Source organism: Oncorhynchus gorbuscha, linkage group LG09 (assembly GCF_021184085.1).
Source record: "Oncorhynchus gorbuscha isolate QuinsamMale2020 ecotype Even-year linkage group LG09, OgorEven_v1.0, whole genome shotgun sequence".
In the NCBI taxonomy this organism is placed as follows: Eukaryota; Metazoa; Chordata; class Actinopteri; order Salmoniformes; family Salmonidae; genus Oncorhynchus; species Oncorhynchus gorbuscha.
The window spans coordinates 78,782,446-78,803,892 of NC_060181.1; the positions used below are offsets into that span (position 1 = coordinate 78,782,446).

Consider the following 21,447-nt stretch of genomic DNA (forward strand, 5'->3'; position numbering starts at 1 on the left):
TCATGCTGACATCATGGTGTCATAACACACTTTATCCACCAAGGAGCAGAATTCTGTTCTCGGGTCCCATGTGTGGTTCATAAGAGGAGCATCTGGGAACCCGCATACACCATCTAAGGTTCAATGCAGCTAATTTAATTTCTGGGTGACAATTGAGTACGTTACTGTGGTTTGAGTTCCATTTAAATTTGCCAGAAATGGCTTTTCAGCATAACTACATGTCCAAAAGTTGCTCATCAAACACAATTGCAAAATCATGATTTTAATATGGTTGAGCAATTAGGCCTGGCTTGAATTCCATATTCATCCCAAAGGTGTTCGATGGGGTTGAGGTCAGGTCTCTGTGCAGGCCAGTTTTTCCGCACCCATCAAGCCATTTCTGTATGGACCTCGCGTTGTGCACGGGGGCATTGTGATGCTGTAATGGGAAAGGGCCTTCCCAACTGTTGTGACAAAGTTGGAAGCACAAAATCGTCTAGAATGTCATATGCTGTAGCGTTAACATTTCCCTTCACTGAAACTAAGGTGCCTAGTCTGACCCATTATTCCTCCAGTTGGAACTATTCCGTGGGGCAGGTAGAGTTGTCTTGGCAGCCGCCAAACCTAGATTTGTCCATCGGACTGCCAGATGGTGTGGACTTCAGGACTCGGCGGTCCTGTTCTGTGAGCTTGTGTGGCCAATCCACTTTGCTGCCGAGCCGTTGCTGCTTGCGTTTCCATTTCACAATAACACTACTTACAGACTGGCGCAGGTCTAGCAGGGCAGAAATTTGACTGCAAAGGTCAAAGGAATATGTTGGAAAGGTGGCATCCTGTGACTGTCACTTTGAAAGTTACTGGGCTCTTCAGTTCGGTTTATTCTTCTGCTAATGTTAGTCTATAAAGATTGTGTGGCGGTGTGCTTGCTTTTATTCACCTGTCAGCAACGGGGGTGGCTGAAATAACCGCATCCACTCGAAGGGGTGTCCACATACTAGTGTATTCTCAAGCAAGAATTTTGCTGGGGCTATTTGGGGTGTAGATTGAGTGGCGAGGAGAACTAGCCCTCAGTGGCAGAGGTTTGGAACTATTAACCAATTTACCACATTGGGATGTCACCATGGAAAGCTGAAATTCCTGCCCATGCAAACCTGCTGATTAGAAGATGCTGTGTATAATGTATTTTCAATCAGGAAATGACACTAGTTTCAAAAGCTGTTGTACAATATGTAAACTGAAGTTCGACTGCCTGGTACCAGGTGCAGCATCCATTAATGGTGGTTCACTTATTTTATTAGCATTTCTACTGTTTTGAGCCATCCATTGATCATTTGTGTATATTCTGATGGTGGCAATATCGCAGTTATAATACTGTAGGCTCGACCTGGGTGGGGTAGGTTACTTTCTAAATGCAATCTGTTACTTTCAAAAAGAAAGGAGGACCAAGGGACTCTTCATTTAATTAAAATGCCTTTTTATTTTGTGCTAGTTACCTTTCCAAAACTGTAATCAGTAATGTACCTTTTTGAGTTTCTAAATGTAAAACTAATCCAATATCAATAATCAGCTACTCCCCAACCTTAGGCCTATGTATTGGGAACACACAGGCTACATTATAAGGAAATTCCGATTAAATGCTCGGGCTACATGGAACAACTTCCAATAGAGGCGTTAGATGTGGTCTCGTTGTCTATCGTTTCCTTGCAATGCTGTCAAACAGTGTTAAATTATCGGTTTTATTTGAGATGGATTCCAACGTTATTGGTGTGGCTTGTGTGTGTATATATATATATACTGAACAAAAATATAAATGCAACAATTTCAACGATTTTACAGAGTTACAGTTCATATAAGGAAATCAGTCAATTTAAATAAAGTCATTAGGCCCTAATCTTTTAATTTCACATGACTGGGCAGGGGTGCAGCCATGGGTGAGCCTGGGAGGGCATACGCCCACCCACTGGGGAGCCAGGCCCAGTCAATCAGAATTTGTTTTTCCCCACAAGGGCTTTATTACAGACAGAACTACTCCTCGGTTTCATTAGCTGTCCAGGTGGCTGGTCTCAGGTGATCCCGCAGGAAAAGAAGCTGGACGTGGAGGTCCTGGGCTGGCGTGGTTGTACGTGGTCTGTGGTTGTGAGGCCGGTTGGATGTCTTGCCAAATTCTCTAAAACGATGTTAGCAACAGTGCTCGTGGACATTCCTGCAGTCAGCATGCTAATTGCACGCTCCCTCAACTTGAGACATCTGTGGCATTGTGTTGTGTGACAAAACTGCACATTTTTGAGTGGCCTTTTATTGTCCCCAGCACAAGCTGCACCTGTGTAATGGTCATGCTGTTTAGTCAGTTTCTTGATATGCCACACCTGTCAGGTGGATGGATTATCTTGGCAAAGGAGAAACGCTCACTAACAGGGATGTGAACAAATTTGGAGACAAATATGCTTTTTGTGAGTATGGACAATTTCTGGGATCTCTTATTCAGCTCATGAAACATGGGACCAACACTTTACATGTTACGTTTTTATTTTTGTTCAGTATAAATCCTTCTGTTCTCGTGACACCATCCAATAATGTAGGCTTACGAGCAGACAAAAAAAGCTGCCTATGAGGTCTGTATGTAGGCCTATATCTTGGCTAGGCATGGTAGGGAACCATGAGATTTTCTTGTCCTATAGTTAACTTCAACACATTTTTTTGTCACTAGACCTGGTAAATCACATTCAACGCACAAACTGAGCAATCGATTTGCATGTGTTATTCCACAGTGTGTGGACTTCCCAAGAAAAAAGAACAGTTAAAATGTCCAAACAAACCCTAATTTTCCATCCTTCGGTCAACAGCTGTGGGTTTATAAATAATGGGATTGGTTTTTGGGCAGGTTCGGGTCCGTCCATCCATCCTTGAAGGGAATGGCTCGGGTTCTGCTGCTAGATTCGATTAATTCCCGTTCCGTCACTCTTCATTCCCTGTCCCCCAGTTGCATCCCTTTGCTCCGTATAATATTATAACAATCAGCCACGGCTTTGGTGGAGGCGCGAGGAGATGGGCAGATGGCGCGTAATTAGGTTGAGGCGCAAGCCAGGGGAGACTACGCCCCCGGGTCTCGAGGGAGAGACTGTTTCTAGAAGTGCAGGTGCGTTGGGTTTTGATCAAAAACGGCCTAGCAGAACTGTCCGAGATTTAAAGCATCAAAAAAACGATCCTCTCACCAGAAGAGCAACTTCTCAAAAGCGTGTTTACTTAATTGGAGCATCCACGCTCTCTAATTAAATCATGGAGTTAAAACGGGAGGATTGATTGGTTCCACCACTTAATAGTGTTCATGACATTTTGTCCTACCAAATATGTCCAAACCTCAAATTGATGGATGTCACAGCAGGACACTTTTAAGAGCTGTCAATTTAAACTACAATTCAAGACCATGGACAGCTTCGTGGAGCCACACCAATGCTCGTCCATGGTGCTGATTTTGAGCTCAATTTTCGTCAATCTTTCAGTAGAGCCAATAACTGCGTGCTGTCCATGGGGATGAATTATTTGGCGCTCCCTCGGGTTAGTGTGACCTCATCATCCCATAATCAATCGTCCTGTGGTAGGCCTATGTGTGTAAATTATACACAGACAATCGAGATAGAAGAGGGCACGAAGCCCTGTTTCCCCATGTCACAAACATCGAATCTTGCTAACAACATCACCATGGGAGTCGGTCTAAAGCAGACTGCTGGGTGAGACAGATATGCAGATATACTTTAGGTCCTCGTCAGACAGGTAGAAGGTCCAATTTATCTCCATAAATAGTCCATATTAAATAGAATGTCTTTACAGTTTCATAAGAAATGCAGCAGAAATTGGGTATAGCATTGAGTTGTGCAGTAGCTTTTTGCAAGGCCCTACTCCTGTACAAGCTCATCCTGGCTCATCCTGCCTGTATCAGACTAATACATTAGGCCCAGATTTACCATAATGGAAGAATAAGGGTCTGACTTAGCCAACAGCTGTGACCCAGGGTTACCTAGCAACAGGTTAAGCCCAGAAAATAGTGTATTCACTCTTAGAAAACCGTTTTTGTGGGATTCTAACCTTTTGGTTCTTTGGATGGGATTAAAGAACACTACTAAAAAAGGTTCATATATAGACACTCAGTGGCCAGTTTATTAGGTATACCACCCGTTCACAAAATGGTTTGCTCCTACAAACAGTGTCACATGGCCATGGCTTGCTATATAAAGCAGGCAGACAGGCATTGAAGCATTCAGTTACTGTTTGATTGAATGTTAGAATGGGCAAAACTAGTGGCCTAAGTGACTTTGAGCGTGATTTGTTCATCAGTGCCTAATGAGCCGGTTCCAGTATCTCAGAAGCGGCCGGCCTCCTGACAGTGTCTAGGATTTACTGAGACTGCCACAAACAAAAAACATCCAGTCAGCAGAAGACCTATGGGCAAAAACAGCTTGTTGATGAGTGGTCGATGGAGAATGGCAAGAATCGTGCAAGCTAACAGGTGGGTCACAAACAGGCAAATAATGGCGCAGTACAACAGTGTTGTGCAGAACAGCATCTCGGAATGCACAACCCGTTGGTCCTTGTCACACATGGGCTATTGCAGCAGACGACCACACCGTGTTCCACTCCTATCAGCTAAAAACAAGAAGAACAACACTGGACAGTTGAGTGGAAAAACATTGCCTGGCCTGACAAATCCCTGTTACAGAATTTTGCGTAAGCAGCATGAGCCATGGCCCCATCCCTCCTGGTGTCAACAGTACAGGCTGGTGGTGGTGGTGTAATGGTGTGGGGAAGTTTTCCTGGCACAGGAAAGGTCTCTTAATACCTATTCAGCAATGTTTCCATTCCCCCCAAAAATTCAAGCTGTTCTGCAGGCAAAGGGGGTTTGACCCAGTACTAGATTGGGGCAACTAATGAGCAGAAGATACATTTCTGTTCACTGTAACTAATGACCAACATGTATTGACGAGGGCCATTATTCAAACAAAGAGATTCCCCCCGAGCCACCAACGCAAGTAATGACAATAACTTCTGAAAACTATGCTGGTGTACATTTGTCCATTATTTGTTTATTAGAATACATTCTTAGCTCAAAATATGACTATTTTATAGTAGTAGCCATAATTCATAAATTGCACCATGTAGTGTTCTATATGGAACCATTTAGGTTCAGTGAAGTTCTGGACTAAAAAGCTCTTTCAATGCTTTAGTCCTAAACTAGGCTTAATCAGTGTCTGGAAAATTGGATAGATCCCTAGAGGGAGAGATGAGCATCTATGGAGACAGAGACACAACAGACTCACTCAGAGACTCACTCAGAGCTTACAGGCAAACACACATCTGTGGAAGTGAGCAAACAGACAAGAGTGGTCCTGTTGCACAGTCACACACACACACACGCATATATATATAAACACACACACACATATATATAGACACATTCACGCACACACATTCTGCATGTCCCAGTGCAGCACACATACGGTAAGTGATGTCAGCCTGTATAGATTATACTGAGCTGCGTGACGACCTTCAGAGCACAGTGTGTCACAGTCAGGACTGAATAAATGCATTAGACCCTGAGTTTACTGCATAGTCGTATAGTGGAAAGGTCACTCACATCCTCCAAGGGAGTGTGTTACTCTCCTTATCTCCTGTCCTCTGCTTTACTCCTCTCCTCTCCTATTCACTCCTTTCCTGCCTCCTCCCTACATCTCCTTTCACTCCTCTCTGCCTTTTTCTTCTCCTCTCAAGGATGATTGGGCACCCATCTTTGGATGTTTTCTGTTTTCTTTACCCATAATCCCACAGGGCCAAGGGGCTGAAGTGATGTTCACTCATCCATAACAGAGAGAGCTCCAACACAGAGGGTGTTTATAATAGACATTCTGGTGAAAGTATCTTGTGTGGGTCTGTACATTACAGTAGCATGTTACAGATCTACCATATACTAGTTCATTGATCCTGACATATGTTGTTCAGAGTCACTCCTTGTGACACTATGGGTCATTATGGTTGGATAGAGGCAAGTGGTAATCTCTCTTTCTAACCTCTCTCTCTCTCTCTCCTCACTCTCTCTTTCTCCATTTCTGTGTATTACAGGTCTCACTTTGATTACAGGTCTCAGTTCAGAGGAACCCCTGTGACATTGACATACCCATCCAGTTCTCTCCTGTTGATTACAGGTCTCAGTTCAGAGGAACCCCTGTGACATTGACATACCCATCCAGTTCTCTCCTGTTGATTACAGGTCTCAGTTCAGAGGAACCCCTGTGACATTGACATACCCATCCAGTTCTCTCCTGTTGATTACAGGTCTCAGTTCAGAGGAACCCCTGTGACATTGACATACCCATCCAGTTCCCTCCTGAACACCCTGTAAACCAGAAACAGGTGTCCTGTCTGATGCCTATTTCAATACATCACTGAGATTTGCGTAGCATTTAGCAGCTTAGCGTGCGTCGCTAATTGAAGTGGATGGATTTTTTAATGGGGAAGCTAACATTAGCATTTCACCAACAGTCATGCATACATGGGGATGCCCAGCAGTGATGCTCTCAGTCTCAGGTGTGGTTCTGCCCACAGCGAATACATCTCCTCTCCTTTTCCATTCACCCTTCTCCGAACCAATTACACATTTGTTAAGCGTTTGTTTTTCTGCTGATTTGTTGTTGTTTTTTCTTGCTTGTCTTTTAATCACTGTTCAGTGTGGGAATTAAGTGGAAGGAAGCTTGGGTGAAAAACTGGAGTGGATTTCAAAGCTAACATGGAATGGATGGACTACTGTACAGTATTGTATTGTACTATTTTCTATATTCTATTGTATTCCTGTCATTCTTAGTCAGAGGGGTGGGGAATGTTGCTTCAGGTGAGAGGAGATGACTAAAGGGAAGTTTGTGGGGACACGCACACACACACACACACACAATGTGTGTATGTCTGTGACATCTAGCAGCCATACAGGTGGGCTAGTATTAGTCCATAAATAAAATACCTCTGCCTGTAAAACTACAATCCGAATCGGATCAATATAACATGGAAAGCCTTGGAATAATTTGTATTGATTTCTGCAGGCATCTTTCCTGAGCTCAGTCTGTCTCAGCATGAACCAAAAAGCAGGGGATGAATTATTACCCAAATTATTTTCAACACACATACAGCAAAAAGGATTTATTATTATCATTTTTTAAAACTATTATGTTTGTTTTTTTGCGCACAGACTGTGTGTGTGTGTGTGTGTGTGTGTGTGTGTGTGTGTGTGTGTGTGTGTGTGTGTGTGTGTGTGTGTGTGTGTGTGTGTGTGTGTGTGTGTGTGTGTGTGTGTGTGTGTGTGTGTGTGTGTGTGAAGCAATGGAATTCTCACTCCATCCCTCATGCCCTTCCTCTCCTGTCTTCCAGTAGCCATGGTTACAAAGGTGATCGATTAGATGCCTTCTGATTCCAGACCACCAGAAACAAAAGATGACAGCAGATGGCAACCAGACAGAGAGAAAACAGAGAACAGAGAATTGAACTGAGTTTCACTCTGCATGTTGGTCAATCATGGTACTTCACCATCTGCAGTGGATGAGAGTCTCCACTCAAACAATGAAAGATACAGAGACAAGCAAACAGTCAGAATATGAGTGAGAGAAATGGGACGGCTTCAAAACCTTGGCGATACAGACCTTGGCGATACCTTGGACAAGAAAACACTGTAGGGAGGAAGAGAGGGAAGATGAGAGGGATGAAAGAGAAGGAATGGTGAAATGAAGGAAAAAGAAGGCTTAATAGAAAGTAACAGATGTTCCTCAAACACTCTAGACTCAAGGGAGACAGGGAGAGCACACGCACGCACACACACACACACTTGAATATTTTATTTGGTTCCACAATGACACATATGTATTTTGATGGTTCTTTCAATGGTGGATGGATGACTCTACAGAGGACATAAACTGGGATGAGACTGATCACTATTTTGTAGATTTAATCATCAACTGCACACAGATACAGTCATGCAGGAACTCAGCTACTTCCTGTTCTCTCTTTAAATTGACACCCACATTCCACCAATCACAAAACAGCAAGGTGGTTTCTAGATAAATACTCAATAGAAATTACCATTCCAAACAACTGATTCCACACTCTTTTTGACGAACCAACAGTAAAATAGAAAATAACAACACTCATAAAATGTCCCTAGGAAGGACCGATATTTTAAGGGCCACAGATTTACTTGGTTCCACAAACACAGACAGATGAGAGATAAGGTTCGGGGCTCCCTCCATCCTTTTACATGATGGAACAGATGGTTTCCAGGCTAGAGCAGACCTGGGGTACCCAGAAGAGAGAGAGGGAGATAATGAGACAGAGTGGAGCAGACCTGGGGTACCCAGAAGAGAGAGAGGGGAGATAATGAGACAGAGTGGAGCAGACCTGGGGTACCCAGAAGAGAGAGAGGGAGATAATGAGAGAGAGTGGAGCAGACCTGGGGTACCCAGAAGAGAGAGAGGGAGAGAATGAGAGAGAGTGGAGCAGACCTGGGGTAGCCAGAAGAGAGAGAGGGAGAGAATGAGAGAGAGTGGAGCAGACCTGGGGTACCCAGAAGAGAGAGAGAGAGGGAGAGAATGAGAGAGAGTGGAGCAGACCTTGGGTACCCAGAAGAGAGAGAGGGAGAGAATGAGAGAGAGTGGAGCAGACCTGGGGTACCCAGAAGAGAGAGAGAGAGGGAGAGAATGAGAGAGAGTGGAGCAGACCTTGGGTACCCAGAAGAGAGAGAGGGAGAGAATGAGAGAGAGTGGAGCAGACCTGGGGTACCCAGAAGAGAGAGAGAGAGAGAGAGAGAGAGAGAGAGAGAGAGAGAGAGAGAGAGAGAGAGAGAGAGAGAGAGAGAGAGAGAGAGAGAGAGAGAGAGAGAGAGAGAATGAGAGAGAGTGGAGCAGACCTGGGGTACCCAGAAGAGAGAGAGGGGAGATAATGAGACAGAGTGGAGCAGACCTGGGGTACCCAGAAGAGAGAGAGGGAGATAATGAGAGAGAGTGGAGCAGACCTGGGGTACCCAGAAGAGAGAGAGGGAGAGAATGAGAGAGAGTGGAGCAGACCTGGGGTAGCCAGAAGAGAGAGAGGGAGAGAATGAGAGAGAGTGGAGCAGACCTGGGGTACCCAGAAGAGAGAGAGAGAGGGAGAGAATGAGAGAGAGTGGAGCAGACCTTGGGTACCCAGAAGAGAGAGAGGGAGAGAATGAGAGAGAGTGGAGCAGACCTGGGGTACCCAGAAGAGAGAGAGAGGGAGAGAATGAGAGAGAGTGGAGCAGACCTTGGGTACCCAGAAGAGAGAGAGGGAGAGAATGAGAGAGAGTGGAGCAGACCTGGGGTACCCAGAAGAGAGAGAGAGAGAGAGAGAGAGAGAGAGAGAGAGAGAGAGAGAGAGAGAGAGAGAGAGAGAGAGAGAGAGAGAGAGAGAGAGAGAGAGAGAGAGAGAGAGAGAGAGAGAGAGAGAGAGAGAGAGAGAGAGAGAGAGAGAGAGAGAATGAGAGAGAGTGGAGCAGACCTGGGGTACCCAGAAGAGAGAGAGGGGGAGAATGAGAGAGAAGCCCCACCCTCTTCAACATATATATCAACGAACTGGCGCGGGCACTAGAAAAGTCTGCAGCACCCGGCCTCACCCTACTAGAATCCGAAGTGAAATGTCTACTGTTTGCTGATGATCTGGTACTTCTGTCACCAACCAAGGAGGACCTACAGCAGCACCTAGATCTTATGCACAGATTCTGTCAGACCTGGGCCCTGACAGTAAATCTCAGTAAGACCAAAATAATGGTGTTCCAAAAAAGGTCCAGTCACCAGGACCACAAATACAAATTCCATCTAGACACTGTTGCCCTAGAGCACACAAAAAACTATACATACCTTGGCCTAAACGTCAGCGCCACAGGTAACTTCCACAAAGCTGTGAACGATCTGAGAGACAAGGCCAGAAGGGCATTCTATGCCATCAAAAGGAACATAAATTTCAACATACCAATTAGGATTTGGCTAAAAATACTTGAATCAGTCATAGAGCCCATTGCCCTTTATGGTTGTGAGGTCTGGGGTCCGCTCACCAACCAAGACTTCACAAAATGGGACAAACACCAAATTGAGACTCTGCACGCAGAATTCTGCAAAAAATATCCTCCGTGTACAACGTAGAACACCAAATAATGCATGCAGAGCAGAATTAGGCCGATACCCACGAATTATCAAAATCCAGAAAAGAGCTGTTAAATTCTATAACCACCTAAAAGGAAGCGATTCCCAAACCTTCCACAACAAAGCCATCACCTACAGAGAGATGAACCTGGAGAAGAGTCCCCTAAGCAAGCTGGTCCTGGGGCTCTGTTCACAAACACACCCTACAGAGTCCCAGGACAGCAGCACAATTAGACCCAACCAAATCATGAGAAAACAAAAAGATAATTACTTGACACATTGGAAAGAATTAACAAAAAAACAGAGCAAACTAGAATGCTATTTGGCCCTACACAGAGAGTACACAGCGGCAGAATACCTGACCACTGTGACTGACCCAAAATTAAGGAAAGCTTTGACTATGTACAGACTCAGCGAGCATAGCCTTGCTATTGAGAAAGGCTGCCGTAGGCAGACATGGCTCTCAAGAGAAGACAGGCTATGTGCTCACTGCCCACAAAATGAGGTGGAAACTGAGCTGCACTTCCTAACCTCCTGCCCAATGTATGACCATATTAGAGAGACATATTTCCCTCAGATTACACAGATCCACAAAGAATTCGAAAACAAATCCAATTTTGAAAAACTCCCATATCTACTGGGTGAAATTCCACAGTGTGCGATCAAAGCAGCAAGATGTGTGACCTGTTGCCATGAGAAAAGGGCAACCAGTGAAGAACACGCACCATTGTAAATACAACCCATATCTATGCTTATTTATTTTATCTTGTGTCCTTTACCATTTGTACATTGTTAAAACACTGTATATATATAATATGACACTTGTAATGTCTTTATTGTTTTGAAACTTCTGTATGTGTGATGTCTACTGTTAATTTTTATTGTTTATTTCACTTGATATATTATCTACCTCACTTGCTTTGGCAATGTTAACACATGTTTCCCATGCCAATAAAGCCCTTGAATTGAATTGAATTGAATTGAATTGAATTGAGAGTGGAGCAGACCTTGGGTACCCAGAAGAGAGAGAGGGAGATAATGAGAGAGAGTGGAGCAGACCTGGGGTACCCAGAAGAGAGAGAGGGAGATATTGAGAGAGAGTGGAGCAGACCTGGGGTACCCAGAAGAGAGAGAGGGAAAGAATGAGAGAGAGTGGAGCAGACCTGGGGTACCCAGAAGAGAGAGAGGGAAAGAATGAGAGAGAGTGGAGCAGACCTGGGGTACCCAGAAGAGAGAGAGGGAAAGAATGAGAGAGAGTGGAGCAGACCTGGGGTACCCAGAAGAGAGAGAGGGAAAGAATGAGAGAGAGTGGAGCAGACCTGGGGTACCCAGAAGAGAGAGAGGAAAGAATGAGAGAGAGTGGAGTAGACCTGGGGTACCCAGAAGAGAGAGAGGGAAAGAATGAGAGAGAGTGGAGCAGACCTGGGGTACCCAGAAGAGAGAGAGGAAAGAATGAGAGAGAGTGGAGCAGACCTGGGGTACCCAGAAGAGAGAGAGGGAAAGAATGAGAGAGAGTGGAGCAGACCTGGGGTACCCAGAGAGAGGGAAAGAAGAGAGAGGGAGCAGAATGAGGGAGAGAATGAGAGCAGACCTGGGGTACCCAGAAGAGAGAGAGGGAAAGAATGAGAGAGAGTGGAGCAGACCTGGGGTACCCAGAAGAGAGAGAGGGAAAGAATGAGAGAGAGTGGAGCAGACCTGGGGTACCCAGAAGAGAGAGAGGGAAAGAATGAGAGAGAGTGGAGCAGACCTGGGGTACCCAGAAGAGAGAGAGGGAGAGAATGAGAGAGAGTGAAGCAGACCTGGGGTACCCAGAAGAGAGAGAGGGAAAGAATGAGAGAGAGTGGAGCAGACCTGGGGTACCCAGAAGAGAGAGAGGGAAAGAATGAGAGAGAGTGGAGCAGACCTGGGGTACCCAGAAGAGAGAGAGGGAAAGAATGAGAGAGAGTGGAGCAGACCTGGGGTACCCAGAAGAGAGAGAGGGAAAGAATGAGAGAGAGTGGAGCAGACCTGGGGTACCCAGAAGAGAGAGAGGGAGAGAATGAGAGAGAGTGGAGCAGACCTGGGGTACCCAGAAGAGAGAGAGGGAGAGAATGAGAGAGAGTGGAGCAGACCTGGGGTACCCAGAAGAGAGAGAGGGAAAGAATGAGAGAGAGTGGAGTAGACCTGGGGTACCCAGAAGAGAGAGAGGGAAAGAATGAGAGAGAGTGGAGCAGACCTGGGGTACCCAGAAGAGAGAGAGGGAAAGAATGAGAGAGAGTGGAGCAGAGGAAGAAGAGAAGGGGGAGAGTCTTACTTTGGTTTATCCATACAGAAATATACTTGAAAATAAATTTGCCATATTGTTACTGTTGTACTATACAATGAGGGCTTCCCATAATGGTCCATTGTTTGGGTGGCTAACTGGTTGGTAGGCTACAGCACGCTGGAGAGAGCACAAGTTGGTAGAATCCATCCCCACTGAACTGAGCCACTTCCTTTTCATAGTACACAACATGACTCCTCCCATAACCCTAACCTCTGGGCTTCGTTATGCAAGTATTTTTCAAGCATTAATAGTAAATTACTTCATAAGTTAGTTTTCATGTGGTACCGTTGTCATATTATGCATTGTAGAGTTACAGGGAAACAGTGTGTTTATATGTGAGTCTGTGATGAGTGGTGACAGTGTCTGTGTGTGTGGGGGAGGGGGAAGTTGGTTTGACAGAGAAACAGCCTAATTACATGATAGCACTGAACCTCCCCACTCCTCACCCCTGGCCTTGTATGACACCCCTCAGTCTGGCTCGGTCCTGTTCTACTTCACCCCTGGCCTTGTATGACACCCCTCAGTCTGGCTCGGTCCTGTTCTACTTCACCCCTGGCCTTGTTTGACACCCCTCAGTCTGGCTCGGTCCTGTTCTACTTCACCCCTGGCCTTGTATGACACCCCTCAGTCTGGCTCGGTCCTGTTCTACTTCACCCCTGGCCTTGTTTGACACCCTCAGTCTGGCTCGGTCCTGTTCTACTTCACCCCTGGCCTTGTATGACACCCCTCAGTCTGGCTCGGTCCTGTTCTACTTCACCCCTGGCCTTGTTTGACACCCCTCAGTCTGGCTCGGTCCTGTTCTACTTCACCCCTGGCCTTGTTTGACACCCTTCAGTCTGGCTCGGTCCTGTTCTACTTCACCCCTGGCCTTGTATGACACCCCTCAGTCTGGCTCGGTCCTGTTCTACTTCACCCATGGCCTTGTATGACACCCCTCAGTCTGGCTCGGTCCTATTCTACTTCATCCCTGGCCTTGTTTGACACCCTCAGTCTGGCTCGGTCCTGTTCTACTTCACCCCTGGCCTTGTTTGACACCCCTCAGTCTGGCTCGGTCCTGTTCTACTTCACCCCTGGCCTTGTATGACACCCCTCAGTCTGGCTCAGTCCTGTTCTACTTCACCCCTGGCCTTGTATGACACCCTCAGTCTGGCTCGGTCCTGTTCTACTTCACCCCTGGCCTTGTATGACACCCCTCAGTCTGGCTCGGTCCTGTTCTACTTCACCCCTGGCCTTGTTTGACACCCCTCAGTCTGGCTCGGTCCTGTTCTACTTCACCCCTGGCCTTGTTTGACACCCCTCAGTCTGGCTCGGTCCTGTTCTACTTCACCCCTGGCCCCTCAGTCTGACTCGGTCCTGTTCTACTTCACCCCTGGCCTTATATGACACCCCTCAGTCTGGCTCGGTCCTGTTCTACTTCACCCCTGGCCTTATATGACACCCCTCAGTCTGGCTCGGTCCTGTTCTACTTCACCCCTGGCCTTGTATGACACCCCTCAGTCTGGCTCGGTCCTGTTCTACTTCACCCCTGGCCTTGTTTGACACCCCTCAGTCTGGCTCGGTCCTGTTCTACTTCACCCCTGGCCTTGTATGACACCCCTCAGTCTGGCTCGGTCCTGTTCTACTTCACCCCTGGCCTTGTTTGACACCCCTCAGTCTGGCTCGGTCCTGTTCTACTTCACCCCTGGCCTTGTATGACACCCCTCAGTCTGGCTCGGTCCTGTTCTACTTCACCCCTGGCCTTGTTTGACACCCTCAGTCTGGCTCGGTCCTGTTCTACTTCACCCCTGGCCTTGTATGACACCCCTCAGTCTGGCTCGGTCCTGTTCTACTTCACCCCTGGCCTTGTTTGACACCCCTCAGTCTGGCTCGGTCCTGTTCTACTTCACCCCTGGCCTTGTTTGACACCCCTCAGTCTGGCTCGGTCCTGTTCTACTTCACCCCTGGCCTTGTATGACACCCCTCAGTCTGGCTCGGTCCTGTTCTACTTCACCCCTGGCCCCTCAGTCTGACTCGGTCCTGTTCTACTTCACCCCTGGCCTTATATGACACCCCTCAGTCTGGCTCGGTCCTGTTCTACTTCACCCCTGGCCTTATATGACACCCCTCAGTCTGGCTCGGTCCTGTTCTACTTCACCCCTGGCCTTATATGACACCCCTCAGTCTGGCTCGGTCCTGTTCTACTTCACCCCTGGCCTTGTTTGACACCCTTCAGTCTGGCTCGGTCCTGTTCTACTTCACCCATGGCCTTGTATGACACCCCTCAGTCTGGCTCGGTCCTGTTCTACTTCACCCCTGGCCTTGTATGACACCCCTCAGTCTGGCTCGGTCCTGTTCTACTTCACCCCTGGCCTTGTTTGACACCCTCAGTCTGGCTCGGTCCTGTTCTACTTCACCCCTGGCCTTGTATGACACCCCTCAGTCTGGCTCGGTCCTGTTCTACTTCACCCCTGGCCTTGTTTGACACCCCTCAGTCTGGCTCGGTCCTGTTCTACTTCACCCCTGGCCTTGTATGACACCCCTCAGTCTGGCTCGGTCCTGTTCTACTTCACCCCTGGCCTTATATGACACCCCTCAGTCTGGCTCGGTCCTGTTCTACTTCACCCCTGGCCTTGTTTGACACCCTCAGTCTGGCTCGGTCCTGTTCTACTTCACCCCTGGCCTTGTTTGACACCCTCAGTCTGGCTCGGTCCTGTTCTACTTCACCCCTGGCCTTGTTTGACACCCTCAGTCTGGCTCGGTCCTGTTCTACTTCACCCCTGGCCTTGTTTGACACCCCTCAGTCTGGCTCGGTCCTGTTCTACTTCACCCCTGGCCTTGTTTGACACCCCTCAGTCTGGCTCGGTCCTGTTCTACTTCACCCCTGGCCTTGTATGACACCCCTCAGTCTGGCTCGGTCCTGTTCTACTTCACCCCTGGCCTTGTATGACACCCCTCAGTCTGGCTCGGTCCTGTTCTACTTCACCCCTGGCCTTGTATGACACCCCTCAGTCTGGCTCGGTCCTGTTCTACTTCACCCCTGGCCTTGTATGACACCCCTCAGTCTGGCTCGGTCCTGTTCTACTTCACCCCTGGCCTTGTTTGACACCCTCAGTCTGGCTCGGTCCTGTTCTACTTCACCCCTGGCCTTGTATGACACCCCTCAGTCTGGCTCGGTCCTGTTCTACTTCACCCCTGGCCTATGAGCCAAGGTGAGAGGTGCAGTACTCTACCCTCTGTAAGTTCCAATTACTGTAAACAGCTGTTTTACTGTGGGACACGCACTATACACACACACACACACTTTTTTTCTGACCTACACCCACACACACACACACACACACACACACACACACACACACACACACACACACACACACACACACACACACACACACACACACACACACACACACACACACACACACACACACACACACACACACACACACACACACCCCTCCCCTGTGACAGTGTGTGTTCATTCTGGCAGTATGGCTGCTGGACCTATGGCCTCTTTATTCCCACGACACCCCTACACAGTCTGACTGGGATGGGGCCACACCATGGTGCCTTATGTTCCTTTCTCATCTATGCGGTTTCATTCATTTATTCGAGTCTGCTTGTTTTTCTGAGTGTGAGTGGGCATATTGTACATGTATTGTGGTAGCATGAGCTTAATATAATGATATTTGAGGAAACTGGTCCAAGTAATAGAGTAACGTTTATTGAGCTTGCTGTTGGTCTGTTTACGTCTCTCATTGGTTATACAGTGAAACACGTGACTTCCAATATATCCTCCATCTCTCCTCCACCTCACCCTACAAACCTTGTAGAGTAGCTCCATTAACTCCCCAGTCCTATTAAAGTGACAGTGATAGCAGAGCAGGTGTAATTCTGTCGTTTTACAGCATCTGAGGTGACAAAACCCTATCTTCTCTCCTCCTTTACTGCTCCCAGACCGTCTATGAGCGTATTGAGCTGTTAAACCTGCATTTTTCATCACCAGGACCATGTTCACCAAGGCTGGGCTGCCTCAGACCATTAGACCGTTTGACTTATTCAATACTAAAGGTGCTCCTAAAACAGGCTGGTGGCTATCTGCTTTGACTGTGGTGGTCAGCTACGTGTGAGTGGATGGGCCAGTAAGATAGCAGCTGTTTCAGGTTGATTCAGTAATGGAGTTGATTTGTGTGTTGGAGATGACATATTGATACACATTTTTTCATTTTATTTTTTTATATTTCACCTTTATTTAACCAGGTATGCCAGTTGATAACAAGTTCTCATTTTCAACTGTGACCTGGCCAAGATAAAGCAAAGCAGTTCGAAACATACATACAATAACACATACAACAAATTAAGCACACAGTGCCCCCACACCAGGCACAGAAACAGACGAAAATCATTACCAAACAGTTGCATTACATCAATAAAACTGATTTATCAAGATGGTGTCCTGTCACTTATGGACATCATGATCATCTCAGGAACACATTTAGTCAAATGATTAAAGTGTGTGTCCAGAACCGGGATCTGTCCAATACACACTACCATATGTCACCATTGGTGTCCATATATCCCTGCAGAGGAAATAAGGAGGGAGGGTGTAAGAAGAGAAAAGCAGACAATACAATTCCACATGTATTGCTTCTTGTGCCGTCACTCCGCGGGAGGCTTTATTAGGGGTCCGCTCGTCTTATCTCTCACACGATATGGCACGCGCAAGAGGGTCAGCACGTGTGAAGGAGAGACAAGTCTAGAGGAGGCAGAAGGTTTCCCTGTAATCGGTCCCCTCACAGAAGAATGGCCCCTGGCATGCAGTTTACTATAGTGCATCTGATATGATCATAATATCACGGAAAAACAAGACGGACTACAGGAGCAGTCGTTCTGTCCACGAGCGCACCCTGTCCTGACGACAACTTTCTTTGTTTTCCTTTAGCAGAGGTCAAGAGACAACACTTCTGAAGATCTTTATCCTCAGACAATCAAGTGATGCTGCGAAAAAGTGAAAGAAAACATTAACACCTGGTTATAGCCTAGTTAATAGGCTCGTAAAATAGTTTTGAATAGTCAAACATCTCATTTGAAGACCTTTGATGGCATCACCTTTAAATTGAGTTTTTCTCGAACGTGAAATGTTGATGAGAAGGGTTGGAAATGTTTGATCGTTAGAGAAACCAACAAGAGTCACAGTTTTTAACGTGGAAATAACTCCTCAGCGGTACACCCTTCTTGGATAAAGTTCAACAAATGTATAAGGTGAGTTTAAACATTCCTACAATTGAAACAAACATTTTTGGAAGAACATAAGAACGTTTTATAGGCCTATCTGTTTCCATTTTCATATGATGATGTTATTTTGATATGGAAATAATTCCAGTGTTGTATAATTATTTATGTTATCCCCTCTAAACTAAAAGTAACATGATAAATATTGTGCCTTTATATAACGCGCATAAAGGATATCTCGTTTGTATATCAGCATATTCCAGACGCGCGTCATCCATTCATAGCCTACACAGCACGCGAATCGTCTGCGAGACAGATGGTCAGCTGCTCACGTGAATTCAGAGCTCTCCCAATAATTAATTTCAATTAAGTCTTAATTCGTGTCTGCTGTGTTATGTGATGTATGTTCGCAGCTATCGGTTTTAATCGAATGCAGCCTGTGGACATTTGTTCCCATGAAATGGCCAGACGAGACTATTTTAAAATGGGCAGACTAGCCAGAATTGCTCAACTTTATGAGTAGTAGGCTAATAGGCTATTTCGATAGACCCTACTACATAGCGCGTTTTAAAAATCCAGATAAGACAATCCATATGGATTGTGTTTACACAGGCAGTCCACTTCTGATATTTTTGCCACTAATTGTTCTTTTGACCAATCACATCAGATCTTTTTCAGAGCTGATCTGATTGGCCAGAAAAATATCAGAATTGAGCTGCCTAATAGGCCTAGACAATTAAGTGAGTTGTTAGAATCAGCACCAAGGACAGTTCACAACAGGAGTGCGAACATGCATCTCACCAAAATATTCTCTCACTTTTAAAAATCTAATTGTCCACAGAAACCTAACATATTCTCACCCCTGATCTCTCCTCTGTTATAAGACTAAACCCATATCTCTCACACAGGGGTTGTTGAACCTTTGATCTGAAAACTGATCACAGAACGGACTGCTTGAAGATGATGCTAAGTCCAGACCAGCCAGATGCCGGGCTGCCCACAGAGACCCTGCTGAACGGCATCAAGATGGAGTGTGCCCCCATGCCTGCGGAGCCCGCAGAAGGCCAGGGCAAGGCGCGATCTCTGTCCATGCCTTCCCTCAGCAGGGAGGAGAAGAGGAGGCGGCGGCGTGCCACAGACAAGTACCGGTCCGCACACGCCACGAGAGAGCGCATTCGCGTTGAGGCCTTCAACGTTGGGTTCGCCGAGCTGAGGAAACTTCTCCCGACACTTCCGCCAGACAAGAAGCTGTCCAAGATTGAGATCCTCCGGCTGGCAATCTGCTACATCACCTACCTCAACCATGTGCTGGACGCATAGAGCAGGCGTTAGGGATGGACATCTGTCAGTGAAGGAGAGAAGACTGAACATGGGGAAGATCTCAATTGCATACTCTTCGCATCCTCTCTCCTTTCTTCTCTACTCCTTCTCAAAACGAATTGGATGAGAAAACCAGAGGATCCTCCTCTCTGACCGTCTCCTCCAATGGGTTTTGAAAAGGAGACAAGGAGAGAGGAGAGAGGACGCAAGGAGTATGTAATTGAAATCTTCCCATGGAGACCGAGAAAGATGGACATTGTTGCCACATATCTGGCCTCGGAGCCCTGTCGTGCCTATTGTGTCTGTGAAGTCCCCTGGTGTGGTGCCACTGGGCCAGGGACACATAATAAAGCAGGACCTAATGTCTCTCTGTCTTTCACAGTGCTGTGATGGAAAGAAACTGCTGCCCCTCTGGACTTCCCCACAGACTTATTCAGTGCTGCTGCTGAGTCACCTCAATCCAAATTTGTTGTGTCAGAAAATGCAATAATGTCGGGTTGTCCTACTTCTTGTAGGCCCATGTTCCTAATATTGAAAGGTATAGTACTGTTAGCTTATAGACTTTACTGCCAGGGCCAAACTTCTCTCCATGGACAGGGCTGATTTAAAGGACCTATAGCTGCAGAGACGTGCTGAAATCAGCACTGATGTTCACAATATAATATAACTGGGCACTTATTTACAGAAAGTAGTTGTTTTATATTGTGTTCATTGTTGGTTGTGGATTAGGCCTAGTAAGTTATTTATTTGTCAATGAATGTTTACATTGTGTCATGTCTTATGTCTGGTGTTTGCACATGCATATGGATATTGTTGCTCTTTAATTGCAGTTTTTATCAGATTTGATCTGTTTAACATTTTCCCCAAAAAATGTGAAATCCTTGTTTAAGTCCAAAGGTTGCAAGGGAAATTGCAATATTTCGTTTAGTATGGTGAGACAGTCTCAGATTTAGGCTGATAATTTAATTGTTCGATTTTTCGATTGTCCCGAAGTTTGTTGGTTTCGTGCTTTTGTTAGACTAACATTTTTTGGGTGACAAAAACTCCATAGTTTACTGTAGCCAATACCTGCTTTCCAAAGATTGCTTAACATTTCAGGGCGTCCTTTCATAGTAACCCATGGATATGAAACATATAAACAGAATTTGTTCAATCAAATAAACAGATTTTTAAGTTAAAATATTCTTAAATGTTTGGTGTTGTATGGACATTCTGAATAGATAGACGTTCAGGTGGAATTTCGAAAAACAAAAAAATCTGCTAACGATGTGGGTGACGCCAGGGTATTTCATATTTTCTCCAGATTGGAGAGGCGAGGTCTGGGGCACTGGGCCAGTGTCCGAGCCGGAGCTTCCCTCCGTGTTCGGTGGACAGACGCTCTCCCCACGGACCGGGCAGGTGTTCCTCCAGACGAGCCGAGACAACCACATTACCACCCATCCGTCTGCCACGTCCCCCGGGACACGGGCGGGCACACGCACACACACACGCGCGCACACACACGCGCTTTTAGGGAGAGGTGACTTGGGAATTATGGACAAGAGAAAAGAAAGCATATTGGCTGGACAAAGAGCTTATTCGTGACAGAAATAATAATGACATAGCCTACCGTTAATTATTTGAACATTGATAAATAATTCGACCTAAAAGCATCACAGAAAATCCTACATGAAAAACATAAAATATTTATAAACAAACAAGATTTTCTACATGGAAGTTCATATCGGTTTTGTGAATGCAGTAGAAGCATGTTGTAGTTCTAATTCGTAAGACAACAAAAACTATTGAAACAGACTGCTACTTTGTTACAGGTAATTCATTACAACTAAACAATACAAATATATATAGGCTATAGGCTACATCAAGTAACACCTGATAGCTAGAGAGCTTGCATTAACTAAATGCCAGGAGAGAGTCAAATGAAATATCACGTAGCCTACATATGAAAGGGAAGTGAAATGGGACAACTTATCAGTTGGACAACTGAATGCATTCAACTGAAATGTGTCTACCGCATTTAGCCCAAACTCTCTGAATCAGAGTCAAGTAATACATTGTATCCTATATGAAGCATTTCTTTACATTTTCCACAGACCACAAAATGTTAATTACAAATATCATAAAGGGATTATATCCTTTCTTCTTTTTCTTTTCATTCCATTTCACATTAATGTCATCTATCCATTATAACCAGTATCGGTGTGCTCTCTCTCTCTCTCAATTCAATTTCAATTCAATTCAAGGGCTTTATTAGCATGGGAAACATGTGTTAACATTGCCAAAGCAAGTGGGGTAGACAACATACAAAGTGAATATATAAAGTGAAAAACAACCAAAATTAACAGTAAACATTACACATACAGAAGTTTGAAAACAGTAAAGACATTACAAATGTCATATTATATATATATACAGTGTTTTAAAAATGTACAAATGGTTAAAGGACACAAG

At 45.8% G+C, this 21,447-nt stretch overlaps 1 protein-coding gene across 1 annotated transcript; it reads left to right on the forward strand.

The window, feature by feature from the left end:
- The first annotated feature begins 17,167 nt into the window (after positions 1-17,167).
- Positions 17,168-20,110, forward strand: LOC124042979 (helix-loop-helix protein 2-like). Its single transcript, XM_046361145.1, has 2 exons — positions 17,168-17,706; positions 18,585-20,110. Exon 2 carries the CDS (start codon positions 18,637-18,639, stop codon positions 18,994-18,996), a length of 360 nt encoding a protein of 119 aa, XP_046217101.1. The 5' UTR covers positions 17,168-17,706; positions 18,585-18,636; the 3' UTR covers positions 18,997-20,110.
- Positions 20,111-21,447: the final 1,337 nt, after the last annotated feature.